This window comes from Halichondria panicea, chromosome 10, assembly GCF_963675165.1.
Source record: "Halichondria panicea chromosome 10, odHalPani1.1, whole genome shotgun sequence".
NCBI classification, from domain to species: domain Eukaryota; kingdom Metazoa; phylum Porifera; class Demospongiae; order Suberitida; family Halichondriidae; genus Halichondria; species Halichondria panicea.
In genome coordinates, this window is record NC_087386.1 from 4,319,610 (window position 1) to 4,347,263 (window position 27,654).

General features: G+C 40.3%; 4 protein-coding genes across 5 annotated transcripts; 3 read left to right on the forward strand and 1 right to left on the reverse strand.

Moving 5' to 3' along the window:
- Positions 1 to 1,217: 1,217 nt before the first annotated feature.
- On the reverse strand, positions 1,218 to 1,736 carry LOC135342485 (uncharacterized). The gene has a single exon (XM_064539214.1). It carries the CDS (start codon positions 1,734 to 1,736, stop codon positions 1,218 to 1,220), a length of 519 nt encoding a protein of 172 aa, XP_064395284.1.
- A 109-nt stretch (positions 1,737 to 1,845) lies between these two features.
- On the forward strand, positions 1,846 to 16,497 carry LOC135343009 (uncharacterized). 2 transcript variants are annotated; one of them, XM_064539916.1, is made up of 9 exons: positions 1,846 to 2,162; positions 4,308 to 4,670; positions 6,962 to 7,111; positions 7,192 to 7,287; positions 9,657 to 9,821; positions 10,431 to 10,754; positions 12,498 to 12,830; positions 13,318 to 14,976; positions 15,024 to 16,497. In XM_064539916.1, exons 1-9 carry the CDS (start codon positions 2,105 to 2,107, stop codon positions 16,493 to 16,495), a joined length of 4,620 nt encoding a protein of 1,539 aa, XP_064395986.1. In that variant the 5' UTR covers positions 1,846 to 2,104; the 3' UTR covers positions 16,496 to 16,497. The 2 variants fall into 2 exon arrangements, with proteins under 2 accessions (XP_064395986.1, XP_064395987.1); XM_064539917.1 differs by having other exon boundaries at positions 4,449 to 4,670.
- LOC135343010 (uncharacterized) lies at positions 16,497 to 22,532 on the forward strand. Its single transcript, XM_064539919.1, has 4 exons — positions 16,497 to 16,915; positions 16,975 to 18,813; positions 18,922 to 19,203; positions 21,304 to 22,532. Exons 1-4 carry the CDS (start codon positions 16,501 to 16,503, stop codon positions 22,530 to 22,532), a joined length of 3,765 nt encoding a protein of 1,254 aa, XP_064395989.1. The 5' UTR covers positions 16,497 to 16,500.
- Positions 22,533 to 22,575: 43 nt separating this feature from the next.
- LOC135343019 (antiviral innate immune response receptor RIG-I-like) lies at positions 22,576 to 23,579 on the forward strand. Its single transcript, XM_064539940.1, has one exon. It carries the CDS (start codon positions 22,576 to 22,578, stop codon positions 23,395 to 23,397), a length of 822 nt encoding a protein of 273 aa, XP_064396010.1. The 3' UTR covers positions 23,398 to 23,579.
- Positions 23,580 to 27,654: the final 4,075 nt, after the last annotated feature.

A 27,654-nucleotide genomic window follows, 5' to 3' on the forward strand; every position in this document is an offset into this window, starting at 1 on the left:
AATTATATAGCAGGTAATTTTCGTGGTGCAAATTTTCGTATGAATTTCCCAATTACATATTTCGTATTTTAAATATTCGTACAGCTCACGATAGTGATGTTGAACCTATTGCAGTACAATAATTTCATATTTTAATTTCGTATAAATAATTATAATGATGCTCTGTATATACAACGAAATATACGAAAATTTCCACCGTACGAATAACCGTATAATAGAGCTATATTATTACATGAACTAATTTACCATGGAATTGCATTGATCGTAACAATTATTATAATAGCGCGCAACAAACAACATAATCATGTAATTAGTGATGCGTAATTTTCTGCGAATGATTAGTTCGAAAATTAGCTACGTACTACTTTTTCATTCACCGTACTCTTACAACGTTAAATTGCAGTGACGTGAATGCCACAGCTCATTAATTATTATGACCGATTGACATAATTCTACTAACATGGTTTATACATGTAAAAAGAATGAACAATACTGTGAGATCACCTTTGACTGAGTGTGTACGTTAGCCCCAGATTTAGTAAGGGCAAGCACAACCCCATCATGTCCATTGTCACTGGCCCAGTAAATAGCAGTCTTGTTACACTGAAAATCAATTAAAGCATTAACCAACACAGTAGAAAAATTCCACTCACCTCATCTGCCTGATTTGGATCAGCCCCACACTCCAGTAGCTCTTGAACCACACCCACATTACCAGTTTTGCAAGCCTCAAGAAATGACTGGGAAAAGTATATGGTATATGCAATACACTGCTATAGGAACATAATTATGAGCGTTCTCAGCAGCTACACTGAGTACAGATACTCCATGCACTCACCATTGTGGGTCTGGGACACAGCTCTCTGACTGAGCTGATCACTTCCTCAACTGATGGTCTCTGCTCGGGGTGGTCGTGAAGGCAGCGAACAACAAGAGGATAAAGAGCGTGTTTCTCACCCATTTTGTCACTAATGATAGCAGACTTTCGTCGCATGAGCTCGACTTTACCCTCACTAATGTACTTGGCATGGTTTCGATCTTCTCGAGGTATGTTGAAGACATTAGGAAAGTATCCGATAACAGTGTGAACGATGAGATGACCGAATGAGAAGATGTCCAGCTTGGTAGTATAGATAGGGTATTCATCGTAGCACTCGGGAGGCATGTATTTTGGATTTCCAGGAATGTTTGTCAGAAAATGAGTTAAACGCTCCTGTTCAATGAATCTGGACATTCCCAAGTCTCCGATCTTGGCATGTGAGATCCTCAGTGAGCAGGATGTTGGGAGCAGTGAGGTCACGATGGATAAGGGGAGGGGTCAGAGAGTGAAGGTAGCGAAGACCTTTGGATACATCATACAGAATACAAATTCTAGTAGTGAAATTCGTGTCTGGCTTTGTTTCAACGAAATCAGCCAAGTCCGAATAAAGCCTCTCCATTATCAAACTGATGTCGTTCTTATCACGGCCGTAATGAACGCCAACAAAGCCGACCACATTCGGGTGATCCAAGCCACTCAAAATGCAACACTCCTTGCGAAACTTTGCTACAATGTTCTTCTTCTGTCCATGGGAAGGTTCTTGGAGCAAAATATTATGGAGCTTCTTAGCAATGCAGAGTCTTCCATTCACAGTCACTCTAAAGACATAGCCATAAGCCCCTGAGCCTGCTTTGTTTTCATCCTGATCTAATCCTTCTACCTGAACTACTAGATCGTCGAGCTTCACCTCAGCCATTAAATTTGCAACCAACAGTGAGTTACTGTCCAAAAGCCAAGGGCGTATCCTTTTACTTTGCGCATGCAGATGTAACGTGTGGGTGTTTTAACATGTGCGACCAGCCTCGAATCCTGTGACACAATCTAGAGAGATCATGTAGCTTGAGCTGAGATCAGTTTGGCTAGCTGTGGAGTGGTCTAGATGTATTAGACACTGAAGTGTATATATACTCACTGCTGCAACTAGTCTAGATCTATATATAGAGTCTAGACTAACTCTAGAGTCTTAGTGTCTAGTGTCTAGAGTCTATAGACTCTACTTGGAGTCGACTGGTGGAGACTCAGAGGCCGCGCCAAAGGCCTCATTCGAACATCAACAACAAGTACATGAAGAGTTGCCCGAACTGTGCAGCTTCAATGGGGCACTATGGAAATGCTCAGGAAGGTATAATGTAGTAACCTTAAACCATGCTTTGGGGGCGAGTTTCATGGGACTTGAGCATTATATTCATGCATGGTATGGCCTAATACCAATTTAATTGTAGACTCGCAAGCTGTTCGCCTGCAACAGTGACGGCTTGTGAGTCTAATTTAATTGGGGGCAAGTTCCTTGGGTTAAAATGAATGCTTGACTGGTCTCATGTAACATTTTTGAGGTTTGTGGTGTTCGATGGTTGGGGCAGCTGTATAGACAACCATGCAGTTAGTACTGCATGTATGTTGGGTTTGATTCACTGTGATTATATAGTTGTGCACAATGCATGAGGGTGTGCTATACACGTCATGGTATTAAAACAAACAAACTACCCCTTGAATAAGACGGTCACTTGAGTGTTTTTCTCGATGCATACATGGGAGAAGCAATAGACCAGATTAGTGAATGCAGGGGATTCCGCTGGTCTGGCTACAATTCGTGATCCGCTGTTTATAATTTTCATAGCTATATACACTTGCAGTGGAACCTCCATATTATAACCAAAACCTCCATAATTAACGAATACCATGCATTGGGATAGCCTTTTGGTCGTTATATAAAGATGTAGTCTTTGTTGAGAGGTTTGAATTGCCAACCACATAGTTAATTCCTGCTGTAAACAAATTTTGGAGCTTTGTTAACTGCTTCTCTAGCCCATTCAAACTTTGAAAAGACTGTAGGAACGAACTATAGCTAAACAGGATTATTAGCGCTTACTTGAATATAACTGCAGGTTTTTTGTACTCAAATTGAAGCGCTTTTCCAATTATGCGAAGGATATTAGTGAAAATTTAGAATTGATTCAGCCATAGATAGTGAATGCAGGGGATTCCGCTAGCCTGGCTACAATTCGTGATCCGCAGTTTACAATAATTTTATTCATAATTATAGCTATAATTATACAGTGGAACCTTCATATATATCACCAAAACCTCCATAACGAACACCATCTATGATTCAGCTAATTTATATCTATGAGCTAGCTAGCTTGTATACATAGCCTCGATTCCGGGCCGATTAAAATACGGCCTGGTACCTATTGCATGGTGATAGTGCACACGCGTTAGTTTATTGTCCAGAATCTGGGAAATCCCCTTTTTTCTTTCCCTCATCTATTTTCTATCTTTGTACATCAGCTTAGCTCTCTATTGTGTTGTTCCAGAAGGCTTTAACACTAGTCTGAAGCCAGAAGAGGCTCTCATCTACCTCTATGACGGTTGTATGGTCAGGATGTCTTACCTTGAATCTGTACAGGCTATGCGAAATGTATGGTGCCTCAAACTGCTACTTGCGAAGACAACCCGGCTATAGGACCATCCTATATAGACGTAGATGAGAGCCTCTTCTGTCTTAAAACTAGTGTTCAAGCCTTCTAGACCAACGTAATAGACGGCATAAGCCACAGCTTCACAGAACTCAGTCATAGAGATAAAGTATTACGGAACATATTCTTAGTAAACGGACTAATTTCCTGTGTAATTTACTAAGGTTTTACGTTCGTAGTACGATTACCCATATTCTGGGTAATTTGAAGCGCTGCGCAGTATCACCCCTGCAATACGTACCAGACCGTATTTTAATCGGCCTTGAATCGAGGCTAGCTTGTACAGTGCATGGCATAGCTGGTGATAATTATATCCATCTGGAATGACTCTCTGGGCATATGCTGTTTGTCTGATTATGCTGAGAGAATGTGAGACAAAGATTAGGTCTTTTTGTTCCGCAGTTATTCTTGATCAATATGATTGTTTTTGTACTGAATCTGTAAAATATGAACTGTAACATAATAGAGTTGCCTTGCTTGCTCACTTTCTAGCTATAGCTTACGAGTCAGGTCTCATCACAGAGACATCCAGTTACTGGGTTGGGCTCGAAAATGACTGCATTTTAGGCGCACTCTCAAATATAAGCGTATATATATAGAGCTCTGCTATTGACCCCATGCATGAGCTGCATGCGCTAATAATCCAGTTTCTTGTTTTTGGTATTGTTTTTGGTATGTTCTCTTTATGGCCATTCCTATAATTATTATAGCAACTCAATTTTACATGGGTCATAATTATTTAGTGCATGCATGCATGTATCATTGTCCATTGTACCACCCTCTTTCTCTAGGTTTTGTTCAGACCATTAACTGTACTGCACTCCCAATGGAACAATATTTGTCTAAACTCTTCTCTGATCACAAGGAGAAAAAAACATGCTTTCGAATAGAGTTGAGAAAATATCGTAACAGTAACAAACGTTGTTCAACAGATACAACCTGGATAACCGGTTTGGACAAGACACCACAAATATTGGAGGTGGATTTTTTGTTGCTGATTATAGCTGGAGATATCGAAACTAACCCTGGCCCTGTTCTTACAACACTGACACTCTCAACTCTTCATGAAGAATTAGTTGAGTTGACTAATCCACTTCTTTTTGGTAAACACTTGGGCATTCCTCAGTTGGTATTGGACAAACTTCATCCAAATGGTATGTGCTATAATTATGCATGCACGCATTAAGTTAATGCACCTTCTCTCTAATTATAGTAGCATATGCATGTGAGTCAGTGATAGAATGCAATTTCAGTTAAGTGATGGTCGATCATTACCCACTCTTTGTGATCTGGATTCTGCCTGCATGCAGCAAAATTAATCAATGCAAACATGTTCATCATTATCTATGATGCACTTGTCAATGAGTAGTTGGGTCCACTTAGTTGAGGGAACCCTATAATTAAGGGTGCACATACAGTGCATCCAGTCTAGAGAGTTGAATACCACAAATGTATGAGTACAGTTGTACGGTATAGACTCTAGTTAATCCGGTCACCGTTGGGACAGTACAGCTTGGTCAGAATAGCGAGGTGGCCCCAGGAAATAACCGCGGCTAAAAAACCGACCTTACCTCGAATATAAATTTTATGCGGTTCTGCCTCGAGGATAATTATGGTCTCAAGTGTAATCCATTGCCAAACCATACCCAAAACGTCATATCCGGCCATTATAAAATTACATGAAAACCTTGTTTGGGGCAGCCAGCACTGACCAGTATATGGAAAAGCGAGTGGCCGCATTTCAGGATGAGTGTTGTGCAGTAAACATCTAGCTAGTATACTATTCTGTGCCAAATCAAATGGCCGATATATCGAGGTGGCCGTACGTACTTCAGAGAGCCGAAATAGCGACAGTCTACTGTTCTTAAAAGATTGGAACATTTCTAAGAAATTATGCTGACACCATTGTGTACGTGAATGAATAAGATACAACATTATTAAACAAAAATCTATTGTGGGAAATAATGGTGAAAGCGGGGGTGATCATATAGAAAATAATGTGTGTAACATCGATTATCTTCGGAAAACTAAAGTCTTTCTTTTCTGATTAAAAGTTAGACAATTATTTTATTTCAAGCTTACTATATGTGTAGCAGTGGCGGATCCAGGGGGAGATCCCAGGGTGCTCCTTTCAGTCTAGATATTGTGGCTTTACTACAGCCTACCAGCTAGTTATTTATCAGTTTTTGTAGCTATTGTCAATGATTGTACCTGTTGTTTTGATGTATCAACTGCCAAAGGAGTGTTCAGGTTAGCCTATAGGCTAGATAGTTGACTGTTTGTAGTTGGACTCCGCCCAACTAGACTGTTCGTGGCAGCTAGCTAGCTCTACGCAAGTCTATTATGGGACTTCCCCTGTGATTTTCCCTAGTCATGTGTGACCGGAAGTGGACGTAATCCCAAAAAATTTTGCGCTGTGCGGGAATTCCACTACGCGCTCGTAGTTTGGAACCGCCCTTTCATTTTTCCTGGATCCGCCACTGTGTAGATACGTAAGCAATATCAAACCTTGCGTAAAATAGCCAAAGTTCTTTAGATGTTGTGACGAAGTCCTAAACCTTAGCCGGAATCTGTTGGTCTTTCCTCTCCCTAACCGATTAGCCATTATTTGTAACAATTGTTTACTGTTCTATTATCACCACAAACCCACCATGCAACTTTCGTTGCTATGGAAACATTTTTAGTAGCTTATTCATTCACCTCAGAGGAGGAACGCCAGGGTCAATAGGGTCACGTTTAATTAAGGATTATTGTTCTGGGTTCTTGACCTTTGTTGCATATATATAGCAGCTTAGCGCTTCTGTTCTTTATTTGCCTGCTTGGAAAGCTTACTATACCTAGATCTATCCAGTGCAGCAAGCCAGTATACATCAAAATTTATACCCTAGCCACGGAAGGCTAATTTCCATATCTTGTGGTTTTGAAGAATGCAATAAAAGGTCAAAGGTTGCAATTAAATCCTAGATCTCCTCTCTCAAGCTGATTCCTCTGGGGCGCGATAGCTCAACCGATTTCTGTTGTGATTATAAAGAGGATCAAGCTATTGGTGGTGTATAAACTCAGGGGCGTGAGGGTAAACTCAGTTTTACATGTAAAACATAGGGCCACGTGGTGTTTTAATTAGTGACCTTTTGACCCTGGCATTCCTCCTCTGCATTCACCTATACAAAATGGCAGCACCATTTCTTAGAAATGTTCCAATCAAAAGATATTAACATTTAAGTACAACTATACTCACACGTTTGTGGTGTTCTACTCTCTAGACTGGATCATGATGCACTAATGATTCTGTTTCCATCTGAACCCATTGCCCTACCCCACTGACCCACAGACATTTGCCATCGATTGGTATAATTATAGGCAGCGACTGATCTGTATCAATAACAAAAACAAGCATCTTCCCATCATGTCTATAAATTAATGCTTCTCTCCTAATTTCATGCAGACGTCAGTGAACAGAAAAATACCCTGCTTCAGTACATTGCTAATAACTATGAACTATACGGATTTGATTGGGAGAAAATCGCTGATGCTCTTGATATAATTTTATTGAGAGACCTGGCCACAAAGCTGAGGTCTAAATATTGTCAACATGGTAATGATTTGTTATGGCTATGTGATGATAAAGTTATTACATGATTGATTTCCAAATTATCTACCGGTATGTCATTGTAGATCATTCATCTTCGAGTGATGAGTATCTTTCAGCAGAAGAGCCCCCTTCAAGTGATGAGCATCATTCAGCAGAAGAGCCCCCACCGGTGCAATTATGTGAGTTTCTAATGCGCATAGTAATCATTTGTGATATGTACTACCGTTCAATCATTTGTGATGTACTACCAACGGTATAGTACATATCACAAATGATTACTACTGTATACTCTTCCGAGATTACGCCCACCCCCACTTTTGAGAGAAAGTTTCTGCATTGGCTAATTTGCCTTGAGAATATGCCCACCAGAAAGTGATGCATTTATTTTGTCAGTGAGAGCAGAAAATGTTTAGCAGTTTATTGATTATAGCTCAGACAATTGTCTTGTGTGGTCGACAAAATCTAGCCCTTCGTGATCATCGTGATAGTGGTACAGATGCATGTAGAAGGTGCACAGTCGGCAAGCACAAACCATGGCAACTTTAGGGCCTTGATAAACTTACAAATTATCAGCTGGAGACACCACCCGTAGAGAACATCTCGAGAAGGCAGGTAGGAATGCCACTTAGATACATACCCTGACATACAAAACCAGATCATCAGTATCCTTGGTGACCAAATCTGTGAGAAGATTTTAAGGAAGGTTCGTAGCAGTGCCTGATAGCAGATGAGGTCACTGATTGCTCCAACAGAGAACAACTCTGGCCTGAGGTATGTTGAGCCAGGGTCTTGTTTACAATTTAACCTGGTTCACATGGAAACCTCTATAAGAACAAAAACACAAAACTTACAAGAAGTTGACTGCCAGCTTCGATCTGGGAGGCTTTGATTTCTATGATAAATTAAACATACCATGTAGATTACACCAATCCATTGTGACATACCGTAAACATCCATTAGCACGAGTATGTTGGTCATCTATCTATATAGATATACTCCTCTATACAGAAGTGCTTGCGCCCCAGACGATCCTGCTTGAGAGAAGCAACATTTGATGCATTTTTCAAACAAATTAGCCGCTAAAGGGTATGCATTTTGTGTACTAGCTGCTTTGCTGCCTGCATAGGTAGATCTATATATAGGTATATATATCAACTTTCCAAAGGCAAATAAACAATCAAAAACGGTAGCTGCTAGATGAACAAATACGATGCGCAGGAGTCAAGAATGTAAGACAACAATTTGGTTCATTAAAAGTGTCCCTATGTACCTCTTCTGGGATGCAGTGAGAACAAGAACAACATTATAATGATTAACAAAACACAACACAGTCCATGCAGTTAGGCTGAGGAGTTGGCAGTGTTCATCTTAATGTATCGTTGTGTTGCCACAAGCTAGTGTGGAGATCAGTGTTTTGAGCAGAGTGAGGTATAATTATATATTGCAAATGTACAAGTGTATACTGCGCCATCATCTAAACCTGTTCATATTTGTATAGCAGTGCAGACTGTCTTTTCTTCTGATACTCTAGAGTGATAGAAAGCAAGCACACACTGTATATACGTATATAGCTTTCAGTTTCAAAACTGTTGTTGGTTGTCACTCTACTAGATCTTCTTCAAAAAGGTGCCTTCTACAAGCTCTACTGATTTTCTATTTGTCTTTTGGCCGTCTTTTTTCTCCTAACTGGTCCTCGACTTGGAAAAATGTTTTGATGCAGGTTCAGTGCTGCACATCGGTTACCAACTAATATTATGGATGGCAAGCACTTGCAGTTACAGTCACAGACTCCCTAGTATCATCAAAATAATTAGTGTCAGGCTTTGTAAAACAATTATACATACATGCCTGTATAATAGCTCTTTCCATCCGCCACACAATAATAATCCGTAGTGCATGCGTGGAACACAAAGCTGCATTGCTATAATTTATATTCTTTTGATCATAAACTTGTTTATAGATCTCTATTACCAACTGTACAGCCCTGACACCATCATCTCAAGTACAAACTCCAGTAATTCCAGACCCTGCATGTTCCTTTGACCAAGGATTCAATAGCAGCTATGGGCACTTCAATGTCAGACTCTGCAACACTCGATATTTCTACACTGGAGTACCGTATATAGAGGGTAGTTTTCATGGGGCAAAATATTCGTGGTTTTTGTGGTTGAAGGTCTGACCATGAATATTTACCAAAATGAAGCGACCTTGCTTACCTTTACCTGCAGTGCAAGCTCCAACCATGAAAATATTATCTACAAAATGTCTCAATATTGCTGAACCACGAATATTATGTCCTCCGAAAATTACCCGCTATACGTTTTTTTGCAATGATTATAATTTTATGGGTTTTATGATTAAATTAATAATAATCAGGCTCAGCTATGAACCACCTCAATACTAATTAAGAATGCATGGTTTTATTTCCTAAGGTTTGCTGCATGCATGGCTTTCGAATGTTTTAAGAGAGCCATTTAATTTAATCATAGTTTACGAATTACGCTGCAGTGCATGAAGCTGTATATATACTTTTCAATTATACATGCAGCTGATCTGCCGAGAGTAGGACTTCAAGAACGGTTTCTAGTGCCAGACCCTGTTCCATCTCAGCAGCCTACCGAGGGTTCACTAGTGCCAACTAGGACTTCATTATCAGTAGCACTGGGTCCTCCTGGACCCTCACCAAGTATACCAACACTAGTAAATGAAAAAGGTGACTGTAATACACAATAGTTTATATCGGCTTGAGAATATACAGTTTCAATACTTACAATTGTACTGTATATATATTTATACATAGTTAGATGTATATACATGCAGGTCAGAATCTTCACTGCAATATTCTTACAAAATTACATTATAATGCTACTTAAATATGGCCTTCAGTTGATTATAATTATATACTTAATTGTGTTACTCTACTACCGGAAACGTTATCAATTCGGCGAATTTATATAGGTGAGGTTTGCCAATTTATAAAGCGCAATGCCCTGGTAATGCGCACACATGCATGCACACGCATGCGTATACCATAGTTGCCCATGCACGTACCTGATTCGCACAGTTGCAGGTGTGACACAGACAGAGGAGGGAGCTCTATGGATTCCTTTGAGTTTGAGAGCTGTGTGAGAGGCTATCACGCCTAGAGTATAGATGGAGTAGTATAGGATAATCATTGATCTGCATGCAGAAAAGACATGCATGCATACTGAAACTCAATTGAATGCATTCGCACCTATATAATGCGCATTATGTAACCTCAATATTGGCACTTTTTTGTGTCAAATTAGCAATAATAATTATGTTTTTTTTTTCTGTGCAGGTATTCTAATGCTAATGAAAAGACACAATGTTACTGATAAGCAACTCAACACTGAATTACAGGAAGCTGATTTCTCCCACTTGGCTAAATATTTTGATAGGATTGAGCTCTATATTTACGAGATGGATTTAACTCCTTCAGAACAAGGTGATGTGCAACTGAAGGGAAATCACAACATTCAAGATGCAATGATTATGTGCTTGTCTTACTGGCGAAGACACAATCCTTCGAAAGCGACATACAAATCTCTGTTGAACATCTTAGTGAGTCTTGACCAAGGATTGATAGCTGATTACGTGTGTCAGTACTTGGCGCAGAAAAATGGTGAGTATTATTTATAGCAAATGTTCACTTGAGCCTCGTTCACACGCACATGCAGATTAATGTTAATAGTGCTTGTTAATACTTTCCTCGCTTTAGCCGACTATAGGGGGCATGGCTATCGAAAAATCGCTGTATAGACACTGTGTTTGAGCATAGATTAAAGAGGAGAGTCCAAGCAGTGAGCCCCGCCCTTATTTCCTGCCCTCTTGGTGTTTAGCGAGCCCCAACCATCTGTCCTGCATTTGCCAACATGACGTGTCTATATTATAGGGTCTATTACTGAGATCATAGCTAGGTAGGAAGCTACCTTTCAGAGGTAAAGCTAAAAAGAAAGAGCCGCACTTTAGCATGGACCAAGTTCCTGTACCTGGTGCATGTATATATATATATATATATATAGCTATATCGAGTAGCATTTGTTGTCTTGATTGATATAATAATTACCCGAGGCGGGTTAGGGTTAGGCCTAACATATTTTCCAATGTACACATATTCTAGCAGCCATTTTGGAATGATGATATCATATGATGTAACAGGTGGTGGTCCAATGGAAGCGCCAATAGTTGAACTTTCAGTACCTGCACTCAAATTGATACAATCACATTTAGTTTAGAAGATATTCACAAAAACGTAAAAAATCAAAAGTTCTACTCTCTTTGGTTGTTGCACTGTATGTTTTCTTGGATTTTAATTCGTGGATTTGCAAAATATGCTTCGTTCTCGAGTTATGCCTAGTTTTGCTTACTTGTAATGTTATTGCAGCTTTTTCAGAGAGTGCATGCGTAGAAAAACTTGTCCATGGAGTGTTGCTACTCTACTTAGTAATTAGCTCTGCACTAGAACGCTAGCTATTGGTAGCTGCAAGAGTGAGAAGAGAGCTGCAAGGCAGGCTCTACTGTACTGGTGCAGGAGCCATTACTATGATTTTATCTTGTAAACTGTGTATTTTTGTCATCCTTTTTAGCATCAATCATGGTCGATAATTTCCCATTCTTTGAGTTTCCCTGTGATTATATTATATGCAGCAAAATTACCGTACGAACATTATGATATCTATGTGTATTAGCAATAATTATAGCTAGTATATTATGTTATCTAGCTTTTTGACACATCCACCAAAGCATCAGCACCCACGTCACTGTACTTTCATTATACAAGAGTAGCTGAATAGCAATAGAAGCTATCGGCTAATCCACCGAGGCATCTGCACCCGCTGTACTTTCATTATAGAAGAGGAGCTTAATAAAAACAGAAGCTATCGGCTAATTGGGTATTGATATCCAAGTAGAAGCGTAGATCTACAATGTATAATTTTTTGCACTTCCTGTCAATGAAAGGGGTGGGTCTGCAATGAAGTCAGAGGCTGCCGGTAGTGTACATGCATGCAACTTTGCAGCTCTTTTATAACTCTTGTATAGCTAACAAACAGCTATATTATATATATAGCGCTTTAGTGCAAGGCTAACTTGTAAGTTGAATAAACATTTTGTGCAAACAGATGTGAAGATTCTAAAGAAACGCAACAGCCTTCACTGTAAGTCAAACTAGCCGTAACTTGAGCTAAATCCACGTATCAAAATCCAAGAGAACATGACTAGAAGCTGTTAGTTTTCGTCTCATTGCAATCGTTGAGCAGTTACAGCTGGAATACATACACATGCACACACACACAGCTTTACCGTATCTCTCGTGCGGCTATACCTCGAGGCATGTTTATATTAATGCTTATAATTTCTGTTGCAGTACCTGGGCCATTAACTATTCAGCAGCTAAGAGAAAAATACAATGTCACTATTGAGCAACTTAACAGTGAAATAGAGGAAAAGGACATTCCCTACTTGGCTGAGAATTTTGACAGGATTGAGTATTACTTCCATTTGATGAACTTGACTGAGAGTGAAAAAACAGATTTACAAAATGAAAATTGCAATCAAATTGCAATGATTAATTGCTTATCTTTTTGGCGAGGGCACAATCCTTCTGAAGCAACATACATGTCTCTACTGAATATCTTACTGCGTCTTGGCGAAGGAGAGATAGCTTATAATGTCTGTCAGTATTTGGCTGAACATATTGGTGAGTACGTTTTTTTATACTGGCAATTGCATGCCTATAATTATTGCCTATAATTATATTATTATAGCATGCGTACAATGTACCTGTTAGTAAGCGCATGCGCCTATAGGGAAAAGAGCAGGCCTATGCGCCTATTATCCGGATGTGCTTATAGAAAGTAACCACGCCCACGACGTTTCAATGAAGCATTAGCTAGCTCGATCGTTTGTCTGCAAGAGGTCTATAGTCATATCTGTGACAGCAGTAACACAACTACCGGTAGTGAAAGAGACTTAACAATAAAGAGTGTGGAGACCAGTTGTTGGGCATAAAACTGTGCAGAAAACCATGCGCCTTCTCTCCAGGCTTCTTGGTCTGCTAACAGGTATGCGCCTATTCGATAATGTGCGCTTATTAACCAAGTACCCTTATTAACCGGTAGTTATAGAGTGGGCAATAATATAATAATTAAACAACGCACGTATATCCATCTACTCACGATATGCAGGCCCTAAACAAGAAAGTGAATCTCTTACAAAAGCTCTGAATCCAAACTTGAGCCACTCATCTGCTTCACCAATTTTAAATGTTAAGGCAAGCTATATACGCTTTGCTTGTAATTGTAGTCGCTGCTCCATTTTTGATTATGTATTAGGAAAAAAATGTCCTGATCAAAATGAATTTCCTTTCTTCAAAATTGGTTTTAGTGAAGAATCAGTGTCTGATGATGAATTGTCTGATGATGTGATCTACGATATAAGGAAGTTCAAGAAATCTCTGCTAGACCAATCAAGAAACATGCATGTTAAATTTTCTGATTTAATGTTTGACACGTTTACGACTTTAGCAGATCCGACTCTGCACTATGATGATATTACAAATGTGAAGCATTATCTAGAGCTACTCTTTTGCCCTGATGAGCATTTTCCACAAGTTTCTCGGGAAGCAGTATCTGGTGATTTAAGCTCTGTGCAAGATTTTCCTAGCCTTAGTATATTTTTAAACAACAGATATTGTACTTGGTATAACTATAAGCTGCTACTACTCTTAAGAAAAAAGTTTCTTTATTCTTCAACGGATTCTTCTACAGAAGATTTTGAAATGAATAAATATGAGAGTGCATTCAAAGACTTTGTATATCGTGCATGTTTTCTCTATTTAAACAATGTAGGCGATACCCCGGAATATCAAACTGTCGTCATTTGCAAGGTTGATATCGATTTTAATAAAATTTCACAACTGCAAATCGAAGATTTATGGAATGTTTTTACTGATATTATTGGTTTGTCTAAGTATCATCTCATGTTCAATGAAGCCAGAAAAGGTTGCACTGAAATCGTATTTCGAGCACCCCATTACATCACAGAGTTAAAGATCTTGTCAGCATTTCAGTTGCGTAGCTTAAGAAAGCACGATATTATTGCTGTCAGAATTGGTGATCGGCATCTCTTTAGACATGATCATGACTTACTCATCACTTGTGAAAAGAAGTTGGAACTTTTACACGTAATTGATGTTGGCGTAAGTCCGTGCACTCTATGGAGGGGGTTGCATAGTGGTCAACCATGCACTGTTTTAAAATGTGAGGCAGAAGAAACCAAATCAAGCTTCACTGAGTACGCTCACTACATTCTGGAAAACAAACACGAGCATGTAGTGAAAGGCGGTTGCATCCATACGGATGACGAGCTTTCACATAATCCAATAATTGTACTCAAAGAAGTTCAATTGCAGACAATCAATGATTATCTTTCTTCATCTCGTAGTGCCTTGTCTGAAATGGAACAGCTTTCATTTTTATTAGACATTGCTAAGGGCTTTGCTAGTCTACAGAATGATACTTCTGCCTATTTCAGAGGAACTGAAAACTCAGTTTTTGTACACGTTGAAGAAAGTATTGTCAACTTAACTGCACAGTTTTTTCCTCTGTATAAGCAATCATACTTTCCACGTGCTCAGGAGTACGCAGCCGCAGTATCTTCAGCAGATTTGACATGGCTTAAAACAACAACTATTTTGTTGCATCATGACAGTAATGATGAAAAATCCGAGCTACCCGGGAGTCACGTGCTATACAACATTTTTAAGCACAAATGGTTGTCTGACGATGAGCGTTTACGTCCTCATAATGTATCGGAAGTTACTAAAGAAATTGAATACATTCTAGGTAAGTCAAGATAATTATTGTTCACATGTGCTAATGTTTCACCGTAGAATTGGAGAAGACGAGGCTAGATATGATTGATGTGGTAAGCAACTCGAAGTTTCAGGAAGTATCACATTTGAATATGATCCTTATCGGGCACACTGGAGTCGGAAAGACCTCAATTCGAAAGCATCTACAAAACCTTTTATTTGCCAAGAATGAAACCAGTACTATCCTATTTGAACATGAGCTTCTATTTGTACAAACAGTTGAATTGTTACCTGATTCCAACATCCCAGTTTTCCAACGTAATGATGCTGTATACAGTAGTGAGCAGGATAAGGTATTTCTTACTTTGTGGGACACAGGGGGCCAGCCAATGTTTCAGGATCTTCTCCCTTGCTTCGCCAAATTCAGATCCATTTATGGCATTGTGTTTCGTATCAGTGATTTTTCGGATGATTCTAACGCTGTTACAAGACCCACCTGTCCACTTGAGAGCGAAAGTGAATCTCCGTATACTTGCAAAGAGTACATTAAACGATGCCTTGCTTTTTTGGAGTTCTTTGCATTTGATATGAATCAAAGGTTTATTCAACTACCTGATGAAGTAAAAAATGCATTGTTTCAAAATGCTGCTGATGATATAAACCTCTTTCCTAAAGTCGCTTTAATTGGAACTTTTAAGGACGAGATGATGATTCAAGACAATGAAATAAAAGGAAAGTATAATGATTTCAAGAAAAATTTGCTTCAAACTGAAAGGTCCCTTCGCCCAAGCTATGATGACACTGTATTTGAAGTAGACAACACCAAATCAGGAGATTTCTGTGAAGACCCTGGAATTAAAGATTTACGTGAGAAAATAATAACGGAAACACAGCTCACAAAGACAAAGATACCTTTGAAATGGATTGCATACAAACTTGACTTGGAAAATGAATCACGATTACAACAGCCCTGCACAGGCATTATAACCCTTAGTAAAGCTAACGAAATAGCAAAGAAGCATCAAATCAGCTCAAGTGCAGCTCTAAGTTATTTCCATGAACTAGGAATATTTCTGTGGTACCGTGAGACAGAATCTCTTAACAGTTATGTGATAGTGGAATCAAGACATCTGCTATCTATTCTAGGCACTCTTCTTAACCCCAAAACATTCATTATTTTCCCTGGTGAATGGAAAAACCTTCAGGAACATGGCTTACTGAGTAATGATGTCGGTCTTACACTTCTTGATGAGACTATGAGCAGGACAGGGGTTGATCGTGAATGGATTTTTAGCTTCTTTAGAGAGCACCACCTAATAATGAACTTGTCAGCTGAAGGCTACTTCATTCCCTCTTTGCTTCAAGTACTCCCAATTTGTTCAAATCCTTTCCACATCTGTGATCCGATTTGTTCAAATCGTTTCCACAAATGTGATGCAAACTGTTCTATGTGCACCCTCCTCCCACAAGCCAAGGATATGGAAGTAGCCCCATTATTTTTAGTGCCTAAGTGTAAGTGCATACCACCTGGCTTTTTCCCTCGACACTAATGACAATGCTTGCTGGAATTCAAGGCGGCGAGATAATTTGGAAGATATCAGTAAGCACGATGAGCTGCAAAAATGTGGTTTCATTTATTGTAGGTGGTAACGCTTTCCTTGTTTTCACTGAATTCATTGATTGTATTCGAATCTACTGTACTTCTGTTCCTAGTGCAAGTATTTCACAATCACTGTGTAGAGGCATCTTGCGTCAAATAAGAGCCCAAATTGAGCGGTTCTTTTTGGAGAGTAGTAGCCTTCCAATCATAATTACATTCGCTTGTCCTTGCTCCAAGTCCCTTCATTTTTTACCTTCTGTGCCGGCTAACTCGCATGATAAAGTGATTTGTACTGAGTACCCAGGATATGTTTTTGAACCTTGTGAAAGTCATCTGAAGTGGCTACAAAAGAAAATTGCTTCAGACAGAGGTAAGTTTAAAATTTATACATGCAACAGAAATATAGAAATGTACATACCTCATGCGCAGATGCTGAAGAACAGCTCAAAATTGCCCTGAAAGAAGGAGGAGTGGACGTACTTGTATCAACAGTGCTTTTTGTGGGATCTAACTTTTCTGATCAGATTGTAATGGAATCTGGTTCGACATGTATTTCCAGGTTTTTCATTCTGGAAGACAACAACTTAAAATTGTTACAATCTGAAACTGTAGAAGCATTTTTAGCGAATAACGCAGCCGAGTTAAAGCAAAAGTTTCCGTTATCAGCTAGTGATCAAGATCAAGATAGTTTACCTGATCCACCCAAGACAGAAGCCTCTGCAAATGATTTGTCAGAATCGAAGGATAACTTGCCCAAGGCTGAAACGTCAGCAAATGATTTATCAGAATCGAAAGATTTCTTGCCACACGAACAACACAGTCCACTTATAGCTTATGCTGTCAATGAACCACAGCAAAATGCTGGAAATGATGAACGGCGTATTACGAAACATATGCCACTCGACCCAAGTGAGGAACATAGCTCACCTGTTATTGATTCGATGCATATCCCGACTGATCAGCTAACAGACAATAAAAGCCGCATAGTCACATTAATGCAAGGTGCTAGTGATGAGCTACAAAGTCTCCATTTAATTCATGCAGTGGAGTGTAAGCATTCTCTTATCTTAAGCATTTTACCGTTGCTTACTCCGCAACTATCATCTTTCGGTATTCTTGATGTTCAGTTCAGAGCGGAGATGCTTGAACATTTCCCAGATATTTCTGAAAAATGGATAGTAATGGCTCCATTATTGATGAGTAAAATTTCACAAAATAAAATTGATCTTGTAGAAAACAGGCATACATTTGCTTCGGATTTCTCTGGTGAAGTTAATCAAGAAGAAGTTTTTAAAGTTTTGGGGACTTTGCGGAGCATAAACAAAGAACAGATTCCTTATTCTTGGTTTTATCTCTGGAATTCTGTTAAAAACACACTTCAACTAAACAATTCAAAAGTGATTACTCTTGATAAGGTTATTCACATTTCAGATACTTGTGGTATCCAGCCTGGTCAGCAGCTAAAGGACGCTCTTGCATATCTACATAAATCTAATCTACTAATCTACTTTAGTGATATTCTTCCCAACTTTATTTTTGAAGACGTCTCCTTGCTAATGTCTTTATTGATCTCTTTAATCGGAAACATTAGAAGTACTGGACTGCTTACATACGCTAACTTTTATGATGTTCAAGGTGTTTATGACAGTGCTTTTACACATGATAATGCTATAAAGCTACTCAAAGGGTTATGCTTACTCTCTCAAATTAGCTCGCATCAGTTCTTAATGCCGTGTGTTCTCATAACACTTTTAAGCCCTCAAGATTTGAGTAACTATTGCAAAGAACCCAGGGACTCTTGTCTTGTAGTTCAACACCCAATGGCTACCAACGTTTTTGGATTCTTAATCTGCTTCGTAACGTCTCAAGAAAACAGTGACTTCTGGCCATGGAGAATACGCACAGATCTCAATAAGGGAGATCCGGTTTGTGTATATAAAAATTGTGCACAATTTTCTCTGCCTGGGTATGATTGTACAATAACACTATTTGCATATAGCTCTAGTATTAAGATATATACCGAGTACAAGGATTATCAACCACCTTTATCTCTGATCAAGACGACTGTGATTCTTGGGATTGAAAAAGCATGCGAAAGTTATCATTACGCAATGAAACCGTTGACTTGTGATATTGGCTTTACTTGCACTTGTGGCTCCACAGACATAGAACATAACATGATTTGGTGTGAACAAAGTTGGATATGTTCTTTCAACCCAGAGCAATCTTTTAAGCTTTCACAATCACAACAACGCTGGTTTGATGAAGGTATAATTATATATATACCTATGTATAAGTAAAATTATTACACCATGCAAGTGGCAGTTGTATAGCCTATATAGAGATACGCACATACCAAATTTGTTTACTTTTTAGGTATCTCTTCAGATGATGATTCCATAACAGTAAACAGCCTTTTTAGAAAGTTCTTAGCTCGATATGAAGTATGGTATAAAGTGGGAATGGAACTTGGTCTTGACACTCCAACACTATCACAAATATCATTGAGGTACCAGAAGAACCCGAGTCTTGCCTTAATGGAAGCTGTCAGACAGTGGTTCAAGAAAACTGATAATCCATCTCTTGACCTAGCCTCCTTCACTGCACTCTATGAGGAAGTGCGGCCTGGGATCGAGGCTACTCTTGACCGTGAACAAGGTAATTGATAAATAAGCTTTGAATTTGCAAAATTAAAGGTATATTATTATCAGTAGTGATATAATAATGAAAGCACCGCGGATGCTGCTGCCTCGGTGGAAGTGTCAAATCTACATAATATAAAGCTACTAACTATAGCTATTACAGAGTTTTCAGGTTGCTTGATTGCTATAAGGTCACCTAAGGTGGATGCACATGCTCATTAATTTGCTCAGTCAGCACAGTAGCGGTGCAAGTCTTGACAATACATGTAGTCTCAGTCAGAAGAGGTCAGACATGCGTGCACGAATCACTACAAGTTCAGTGCATTGATGTCATTGCGGTCACATGATAATGTCCAGGCCAAATGCACTAAACTTGTAGTGATTCGTTCATGCATGTCGGACCTCCTTTGAGTCTCGTTCTATTCTACAAAGCAAAGATGGAGAAAAAAAAGGGGATCAACCTGCTGAAGTCAATTTTAAGTAATTTCTCGGTGTTCCAAAGAATCTTGACTAGCCTTCTGCCATTCTAACATTTTCTTTGTCAAATTTGAGCTCCAACATAGAGGTTATGAAGGGGCCATTGGGTTCTTGTCCCATGGACTTGAGAGCACGCAGATGTTGTTTCACAATGTCTCTCAATTCCCGTCCTGATCCATCTTTGAGATTGGGTATTTCACAGATTTTCTTCGCATGAGTCTGGTGAATGAGGCGAGGACGATTGTAATTCAGAGATGCGACAGCTTCCTTATACTGATCCCCTGTGTGGGATAATCTTTCAATGATGGATCCATCCTTGATAGAAAGACGAAGGTATACCAATTTCTCAGTGTCAGATATGTCAATGTAGAATTAATTGCTCCCAGAAAAACTCCAGTGCAAAATGTCACCGTCAAATGTAGGGACTTTGAGGTAACGCCTCGGGGTTCTGGTGTAGAGGAATCTGGAACAAGTGTTGGATTGTAAAGCAGGCTAGTGACTTCTACTGACATGTCAAAAATCTTGAGTTTCAATAGCCGAGTAGAGAGTCAAACAGTTCGGGTGTAATGGCTGCTATTTCACTTCTTAGATCGGACCGCTTCCTCTTGAATTCCGAGAGTTGCTGCTAATATAAGTGTATACTAAGTGTACGTCACGATGCTCAGGAGTTAATCTGGTTACATCGGAATTCACTGCAATTAGCCGTGCCTGCAAGTGGGCTAGCCGGCGTTTGATAACAGTTCGATGGAATCGGTCCACTAGAAACATGTGTAGCCAATGAGGAGCCGCACAACACTTGCAATCTGGGATAGAGTTTGGTTATATATATCGTCATTATGTTGGTCTGGGACGTCTAGTTCGGCACCAACTAGCTCTTCGTCGTCCGAAGCATCAATCACACTGAAATGGTGTGTCTTGAAGTCAGTCTCTCTAATTTCTTGTTGCGCACGGGCAGCAATGGAGAGGTTGTACTCAGTTGCTTCAAGTTCAGTTACTTCGGTCGCTAGTCTTGTTATGGAGGCCTTGACAACGCCTCTTCTGCGCTTCAAAGCTGTCAAATCAGCCATTTCAATTGTTATACAAGTTCAATTTCAATTCAAATTTGCACCCTTGTGTAGTTCAAATTAGTTAATTTGAACAGGTGTGCACCTTTGTGCCAAACAGCGAATGGACGTGCACCTTTGTGCAGAGTAGAGAACAGCTAGTACTGTAGCTTCAGCGTCCACGGAGGCATCAGCACTGTCTGAAGCACATCTAATATGTAGACTAAGAGATGATAGATCCACATGCACTATAGGACTAACTTCATATAACCATACGGAGGGTGAATTAAACAAACTTCTCCAGATTAGGACTCATGAAGATATGTCAGCAAGTATAATACGTATAATTATACTGATATGTTTATATCAGTGCCTCCAAACGCAATATAGTTGGGGTTTAGAATGGGTAATGTAGACTCACAATACTGAACTCACTTACATGCAAGGTTTATATCTTACCGTTAGTACAATCGATATAACCATCCATTGGATCATCATTTAATCCACTCTTGAGGGTATGACAAATGTGTGACCCACTGCTTATGAGTTTAGTTGACCCACTATAGTTTGTTAAAATGTCCCACTTGTTTTTACAGTGTATCAACTAAAACTCCCAGCAGGACATAAGATTCGAGACTATCAACAAGAGCTTGCTGAGCCTGGGATTAGGGGTGAGAATTACATCTTTGTAGCTCCAACTGGTAGTGGGAAAACACTTGTAACAGCAATTATAATTACGGAGCATCTGAAAAAGGTACAAGCATCAGGTGATATGGCCAAAGTGATTTTCTTGGTCAACACAAGGCCACTAGCCGATCAACAATATGCAACTCTGCAATCATATATCCACGGGGCTCATGTAGAATGCATTGTGGGGGATAGTATCGGCACAATAAAAGATGCACTTATCCAATGTGAAATTGTGGTTTGTACTGTCGGGAAATTTTTCGATGAGCTAAATCGCGACATGGTCAGATTAGCTTTACTATCAGAAACTCAAACCAAAATTACCCTAGTCATAATGGATGAGTGTCACCATGCACGGAAGTCATCATTACAAGCACAGCTTATGTTCCACTACATTCGTCGCAAGCTCGAAGATCCTTCGGCACAGCTGCCTCAAATTGTTGGTCTTACAGCTTCACCTGGTGCAGGTGATAATCCAAACTTAGACACGACAAAAACAATTGACCATTTAGTCAACCTCTGTGCTTTATTAGATGCCACATCTGGAATAGTCACTGTTCAACAGAATGTGGCCAATTTGGAACGGTTTGTTAGGAAACCAACACTTAGCCGAGAAATTGTTTCGAATCGAAGTCAAAGCGAAACATTTGTGTGCTTGATCAAAGAAGAAATGGTTAAGCTTGAGCAACATACACCTTTAAAGACTTCGTTTCCCAAATGGTCTCAGAATTACGAAACTGTCGCTTGTGAAGCCAAGCAGCCACTAGAACTTAGCAATAATCCAATGTTCAGGGATAAGATTTCTACCCTCAGACTACTGGTTTGCTATTGCCAAGCTCTGAACATCTATATGGACTTAAGACAAGAAGATGCCATCAAGGTTCTAGAAGATTTCACGGACCTACCCGATGAGGACCACAATTCAACAAAGCATGAGCAAACATTAAAGATAGGACTCCACACCCTGAAATCTAAGCTGAATACACTCCAGTCTGTTGAGAATCCGCTCCTACAAAGAGCTAAAGAATGCATCAATGAACAATTTCAGAACAACCTGAAATCACGTGGAGTATTCTTTGTACATAAAAAAACGTCATGCTTATGCTGTTTGCGAATGGCTGCAGAGCCTCCAGTATAGTTTTTTGAAGCCAATAGTCATTACAGGACAGGGTGGCAATGGAATGACACAAGCTGATCAACACGTTGTCATGGAAAATTTCAGGAGTGGAGATAGCAACATCTTAGTGGCAACTTCAGTTGCTGAAGAAGGACTAGACGTTCCTGCATGTAATTTTGTCATCCGATTTCAACATGTTTCCAATGAAATTGCTACAGCCCAAACTCAAGGGCGAGCTCGGGCTGAAGAAAGTGAGGTGATTACTATTCTGTCAAGTGATTCATCGATGTACATGAAGGAAATTCAAAATTTTGAGCGCCTCGAGCTTGTCAACAAAATTGTTAAAAACAATTGGTTCCCAAAAGGTAAAATACTCCATGAGAAGCTAAGAAAGCAACAGACACTCATAATACGCCAAATGAACATAACAAAACTTTTACGTCAACAACGTCTGCCAAGTCGATCTGGTGATAGGGAACGAATCAAGTTACGGTGCAGAAAGTGCAAAACAATTGCTTGCTTTGGCTCAGACATATATACAGCTGAAGGCTCATCACATCACGTTGTTCCAGGTGAAGAAATAAAAGATAAACTGGTCAAGAAACCACATCACAAGCCTGGCAAACTTGATGAAAATGTGATCAAAACACACAAAATTCACTGCAAAGTTTGTGATGCTGACTGGGGAATAATGTGCATTTGGCCAGTAGAAGGGTTTGAGTTTCCAGTCTTGAAATGTAAAAGCTTTGTGTTTCAACATGAAACCACAGGTAGCTTGTTCCCTGTTGCACAATGGTCCAGAGCCCCATTTGAGCCATTGCCACTCGACGTATGGATTGCTGAGCATTTTCCGAGCCCCGATTCCGACACTGACTTTCTGATTTAATACGTATATAATATAGGTATTTAATAGTTGCTAGTGACAGACAATTAATGTTTTTTTAACTAGAATTTTGTTAACTACTATTTAGAGGTAGACTCTAATAATTATATTGCACAGTTTGTGTGTTTTAAAAGTACAATAATTTTAATGAGATCCATGATTTAATTTGTGTTCTGGGAATCAGGAATGTGACATGCTTACATGATATGCTGAGCCATTGGTTTTAGACTCTATAATTTGTGTGTGCACATGTACACCGTATAGCGGGAAATTTTCGACGTTGTAATTAATATTGGGCAGGAAACCACACACACCAAGAGGTGCGTGGGAGTTTCTACCAGTTAATTTTTGCTCTGCCCTCGAATTTTACCTCATGAACATTTCCCGCTATATACACGGTAATACGATGTAGATCTTACAATTTATATGCTCTGGGAATCAGGAATGTATGGACGCCGTTTGCGACAAAATTCAGACAGAATGTAATTGGCGTGTGCAACCTCGATTTTTAACAATTTATTTCTATTTACACGTGAATGATCTTTGACTGATAATCGATTTTTGCTTGATCGATTTTAGGGACTATTCGCTTTGAAGCTGTATCACGTGAGATTAGTAAACCTATCAATTAAGATAGAAGCAAAATTTCATGGATGCATGAATAAAAAGACCTCTGGAGGTGTACACCTACTCCATTCCGTGTTTGCGGTTCATTTCACAGTTCAACTGCGCTTCTGCAGTTGGCTTCTTCAGTTGGCTTTTGCAGTTGGCTTCTGTAATTGGCTTCTGCAGTTGGCTTTGCAGTTCAATAATGTGATATCACAATAATCGTGTGACGATCACATGTGCTTTATAAGAAACATTTTGCTACAGCCAGCCTGCTAGCCTACATTAGAAGCCAGGTTGTCTTGCCTATTGCCCAAACATCTTTTCTAAAATAATGATCCTTGTCATACATTTACTTTTGTAGCTATAGTTCCACTAACCCTTCAATCTCAGACTATCTCTGTGTTGCAAAGACGGAATTCGAGCACATACTCGAGCTGGGCATCATCAGACCTTCTATAGTGCCTGGGCCTCCCCACTCCACAAGGTTCCTAAGAAGACTCCTGGTGACTGGCGCCCCTGTGGTGACTACCATGCTCTCAACCGTTCAACAGTGCCTGATCGGTATCCTGTACCTCACATCCATGATTTTTCTTTCTTTCTACAGGGTTCCACTATATTCTCAAAGCTGGATCTTGTACGTGCCTACCATCAGATTCTAGTGGCCCTTGCGGATGTATTCAAGACGGCGATTACCACCCCCTTCGGACTGTTTGAATTTGTGAAGATGCCCTTCGACCTCAGGAACGCTGCCCAAACATTCCAGCGATTGATAGACCAAGTTCTCCGCGAGGCCTACGCCTACGTAGACAATGTTCTCATTGCCAGCCCCACCCACGATAAGGACTTGCAAACTGTTTTCGAACGCCTCTCTGCCAACGGTGTGACCAACCTGGATTTCCTTGGACACCACATTTACCAACACGGTATCACCCCTCTCCCAGACAAAGTGCGATCTGTTCGTGAATCTCAATCTCAACGCCAACTCCGGCACTTCATTGGACTTATGAACTTTTTTTTACCATCGCTTTCTACCTCTGTGCTGACCTTATGCAACCACTACACAAACACAAAACACAAACCCTCACTTGCATGGAATGACTCGACTCAGCTCTGACCTCCTTCAACGCAACCAAGGATGCCCTTGCTAACGCTTCCCTCCTCTCTTACCCTCAACCTGATGCCGCTCCCACCTGTCTCATGACCGACGCATCCGACACTGCTGTTTACACGCAACCACGACGACGCACTGTGTTCAACTCCCTACACGGTCTCTCTCATCCAGGAATTCGTGCCACCCAGAAACTAATTACTGCTCGATTTGTTTGGCCAGGCATAAACTCGGATGTTCGTTGCTGAACCCACTCCTGTGTACAGTGTCAACGTGCGAAAATCCAGCGACACACAACAGCCCCACTAACACCCTTTTCAACACCTGACAACCATTTTAATGTCATCCACATAGACCTGGTTGGACCATCCACATACCTTCTTTCTAACCTGCGTTGATCGATTTACTCGATGGCCCGAAGCCACCACAGAAGCTGTAGCAAAAGTATTCCTCAGTGGTTGGATCTCGCGATTTGGCGTACGTACCATCCACTATTGTCACAGACCGCGGACGACAGTTCGAATCGTAACTTCATCTCTCCAAACGCTCTCGAATTACCTCATACCACCCTCAATCCAACGGACATTTTCACCGGCAACTCAAAGCCGCTCTCAAGGCCCAAATTCAACCAACGGCTTGGATGGATACTCTACCTTTTATCCTTCTAGGTACATGTATTCGGACTGCACTTAAAGAAGACATCTCCGCCACCATAGTTTATGGCACCACCTTTCGTCTGCTCGATGAATTTTTTTCTCCTTCACCAACTAACTCTCTGCCAGACCCCTCCGCATTTATCAACCAGCTCTTTCGGAATCTGCAACCAATACCCACCCGTTCCACCAATAGAAACTCTCACATTCCCAACGGACTAGCATCCTAGTATCAGCCACATGTTTTTGTTCGCCATGATGCTGTACGGAAACCACTCCAACCACCCCTATTATCAAACGAACTAATAAACATTTCACCCTTAATCTGAACGGTCGCCACGACACAGTCTCCATCGACCGCCTCAAACCAGCCCATGAATTTCGATCATCGACTACCCTCACGAACACTACTACGTCCACATTGTATAGAGAAAGTCTGCGTTGAAGCCACTAATAACGACTTTTGTCCCTACAGGGAACTACCATGCAACGCAAGGCTTTTTCTCTAGCACAAAAGATGATCCAAGAACAGTGCTGCATACAACTCAGAATGGATGCACGAAAGAAGATAGCACCAACTAAACAGTTCGATATATATTGGCCCTACTTTCTAATACCAAGGAGACCAATCAATTATGTAGGGCAAAGACAGTTTTAGCAATTATAATGGTTCTCCCTATCTACATATATTTTTTATGATGTCTCGCTTTTGCGTTACGATAGCTATAGCTTTTGTTCTGAGTTTCGAGGGCGGCCTGGAATGAGGCTGGCTAACTGCTGGTCCCCATAATAAATCATATCGATTTTCAGTCTAATGATTATTCCAACTTGATTTCTGTAATCGATTTTCAAAAATTATGGCAAGGCAGACAGAAAAATCGTTGGGTGCATATCCAAGGCAAGGGTCTTTCGACCAAGGTCAAAGCATCAGGCGACCATGCATGCAGGGATAAGATAGAAAAATCATTGTGGGAATACCCAGGGTCTAACCCACAGGAAGAGGGAGACTTGGCGAGCTGCCTGCAGCTCATTCACTGGCTCACCTTACGGTGACAACAGTAGGGGGCAGCGAGCCCGTACATCAACACCTGGATACAATATTTCTCTGTGTACACCGAACGAGCAATTCAATGCTTATGTACATAGCCTCAATGGGGAAACTAAGCAAAAGATTCAGGCAGGTGCAGCGCATCTGCCACGGCTGTGAAGATCAGAGGAGCTGACCGCATCCCGAAAGTCAAGACGTTGAATTGTCTTTTTCCAGTTCACCCCGAGTAGGGGTCGGTCCTCCGGGTGTATGGGCACATTACGCTGTCAAGTTAATTATGCACATCATGCGATGTATGGCATTTATCACAGCTCGTTTTAACTTTGTAGTTTCTGCCTCCCACATTAGGGCCCTGGGGGGTGGACAATACACTAGCGGATACCGGACAATGCTATCCTATTTCATTCATTCTCTCTACCCCAGCAACCCCTATCCCTCGGTGGAGCTGCTCATGGCTAACCAGACCAGATTGGACATCGCAGCATTGGACCAGGCTGTTAGGTTAGCTCCATCCACTCAAAGAACTTACGCTCCGTTACTATTTAATTTTGCACCTCCCAGTATATGAATATTAATTATGTCAGTATGTGTCACTTTTGTCAGGAAACGGCATTTCACATGGATCCATCAACTGTCGACAATTGAAACATGCAAATTACGCAAGACGGGCCAGACCAAAAATTAGGAGGGAGTGATTAGAGGCATCAAAGCTGAAGCATGCAAATAAGCAACCGAATCTTACACCGGAAATTTTGCGGGCAGTTTGGGAATGTGATAGGTCGAATTCCGACCATATATCATGGTATGGGCAGCATGCTGTGTGGCGTTCTTCGGGGGTTTTT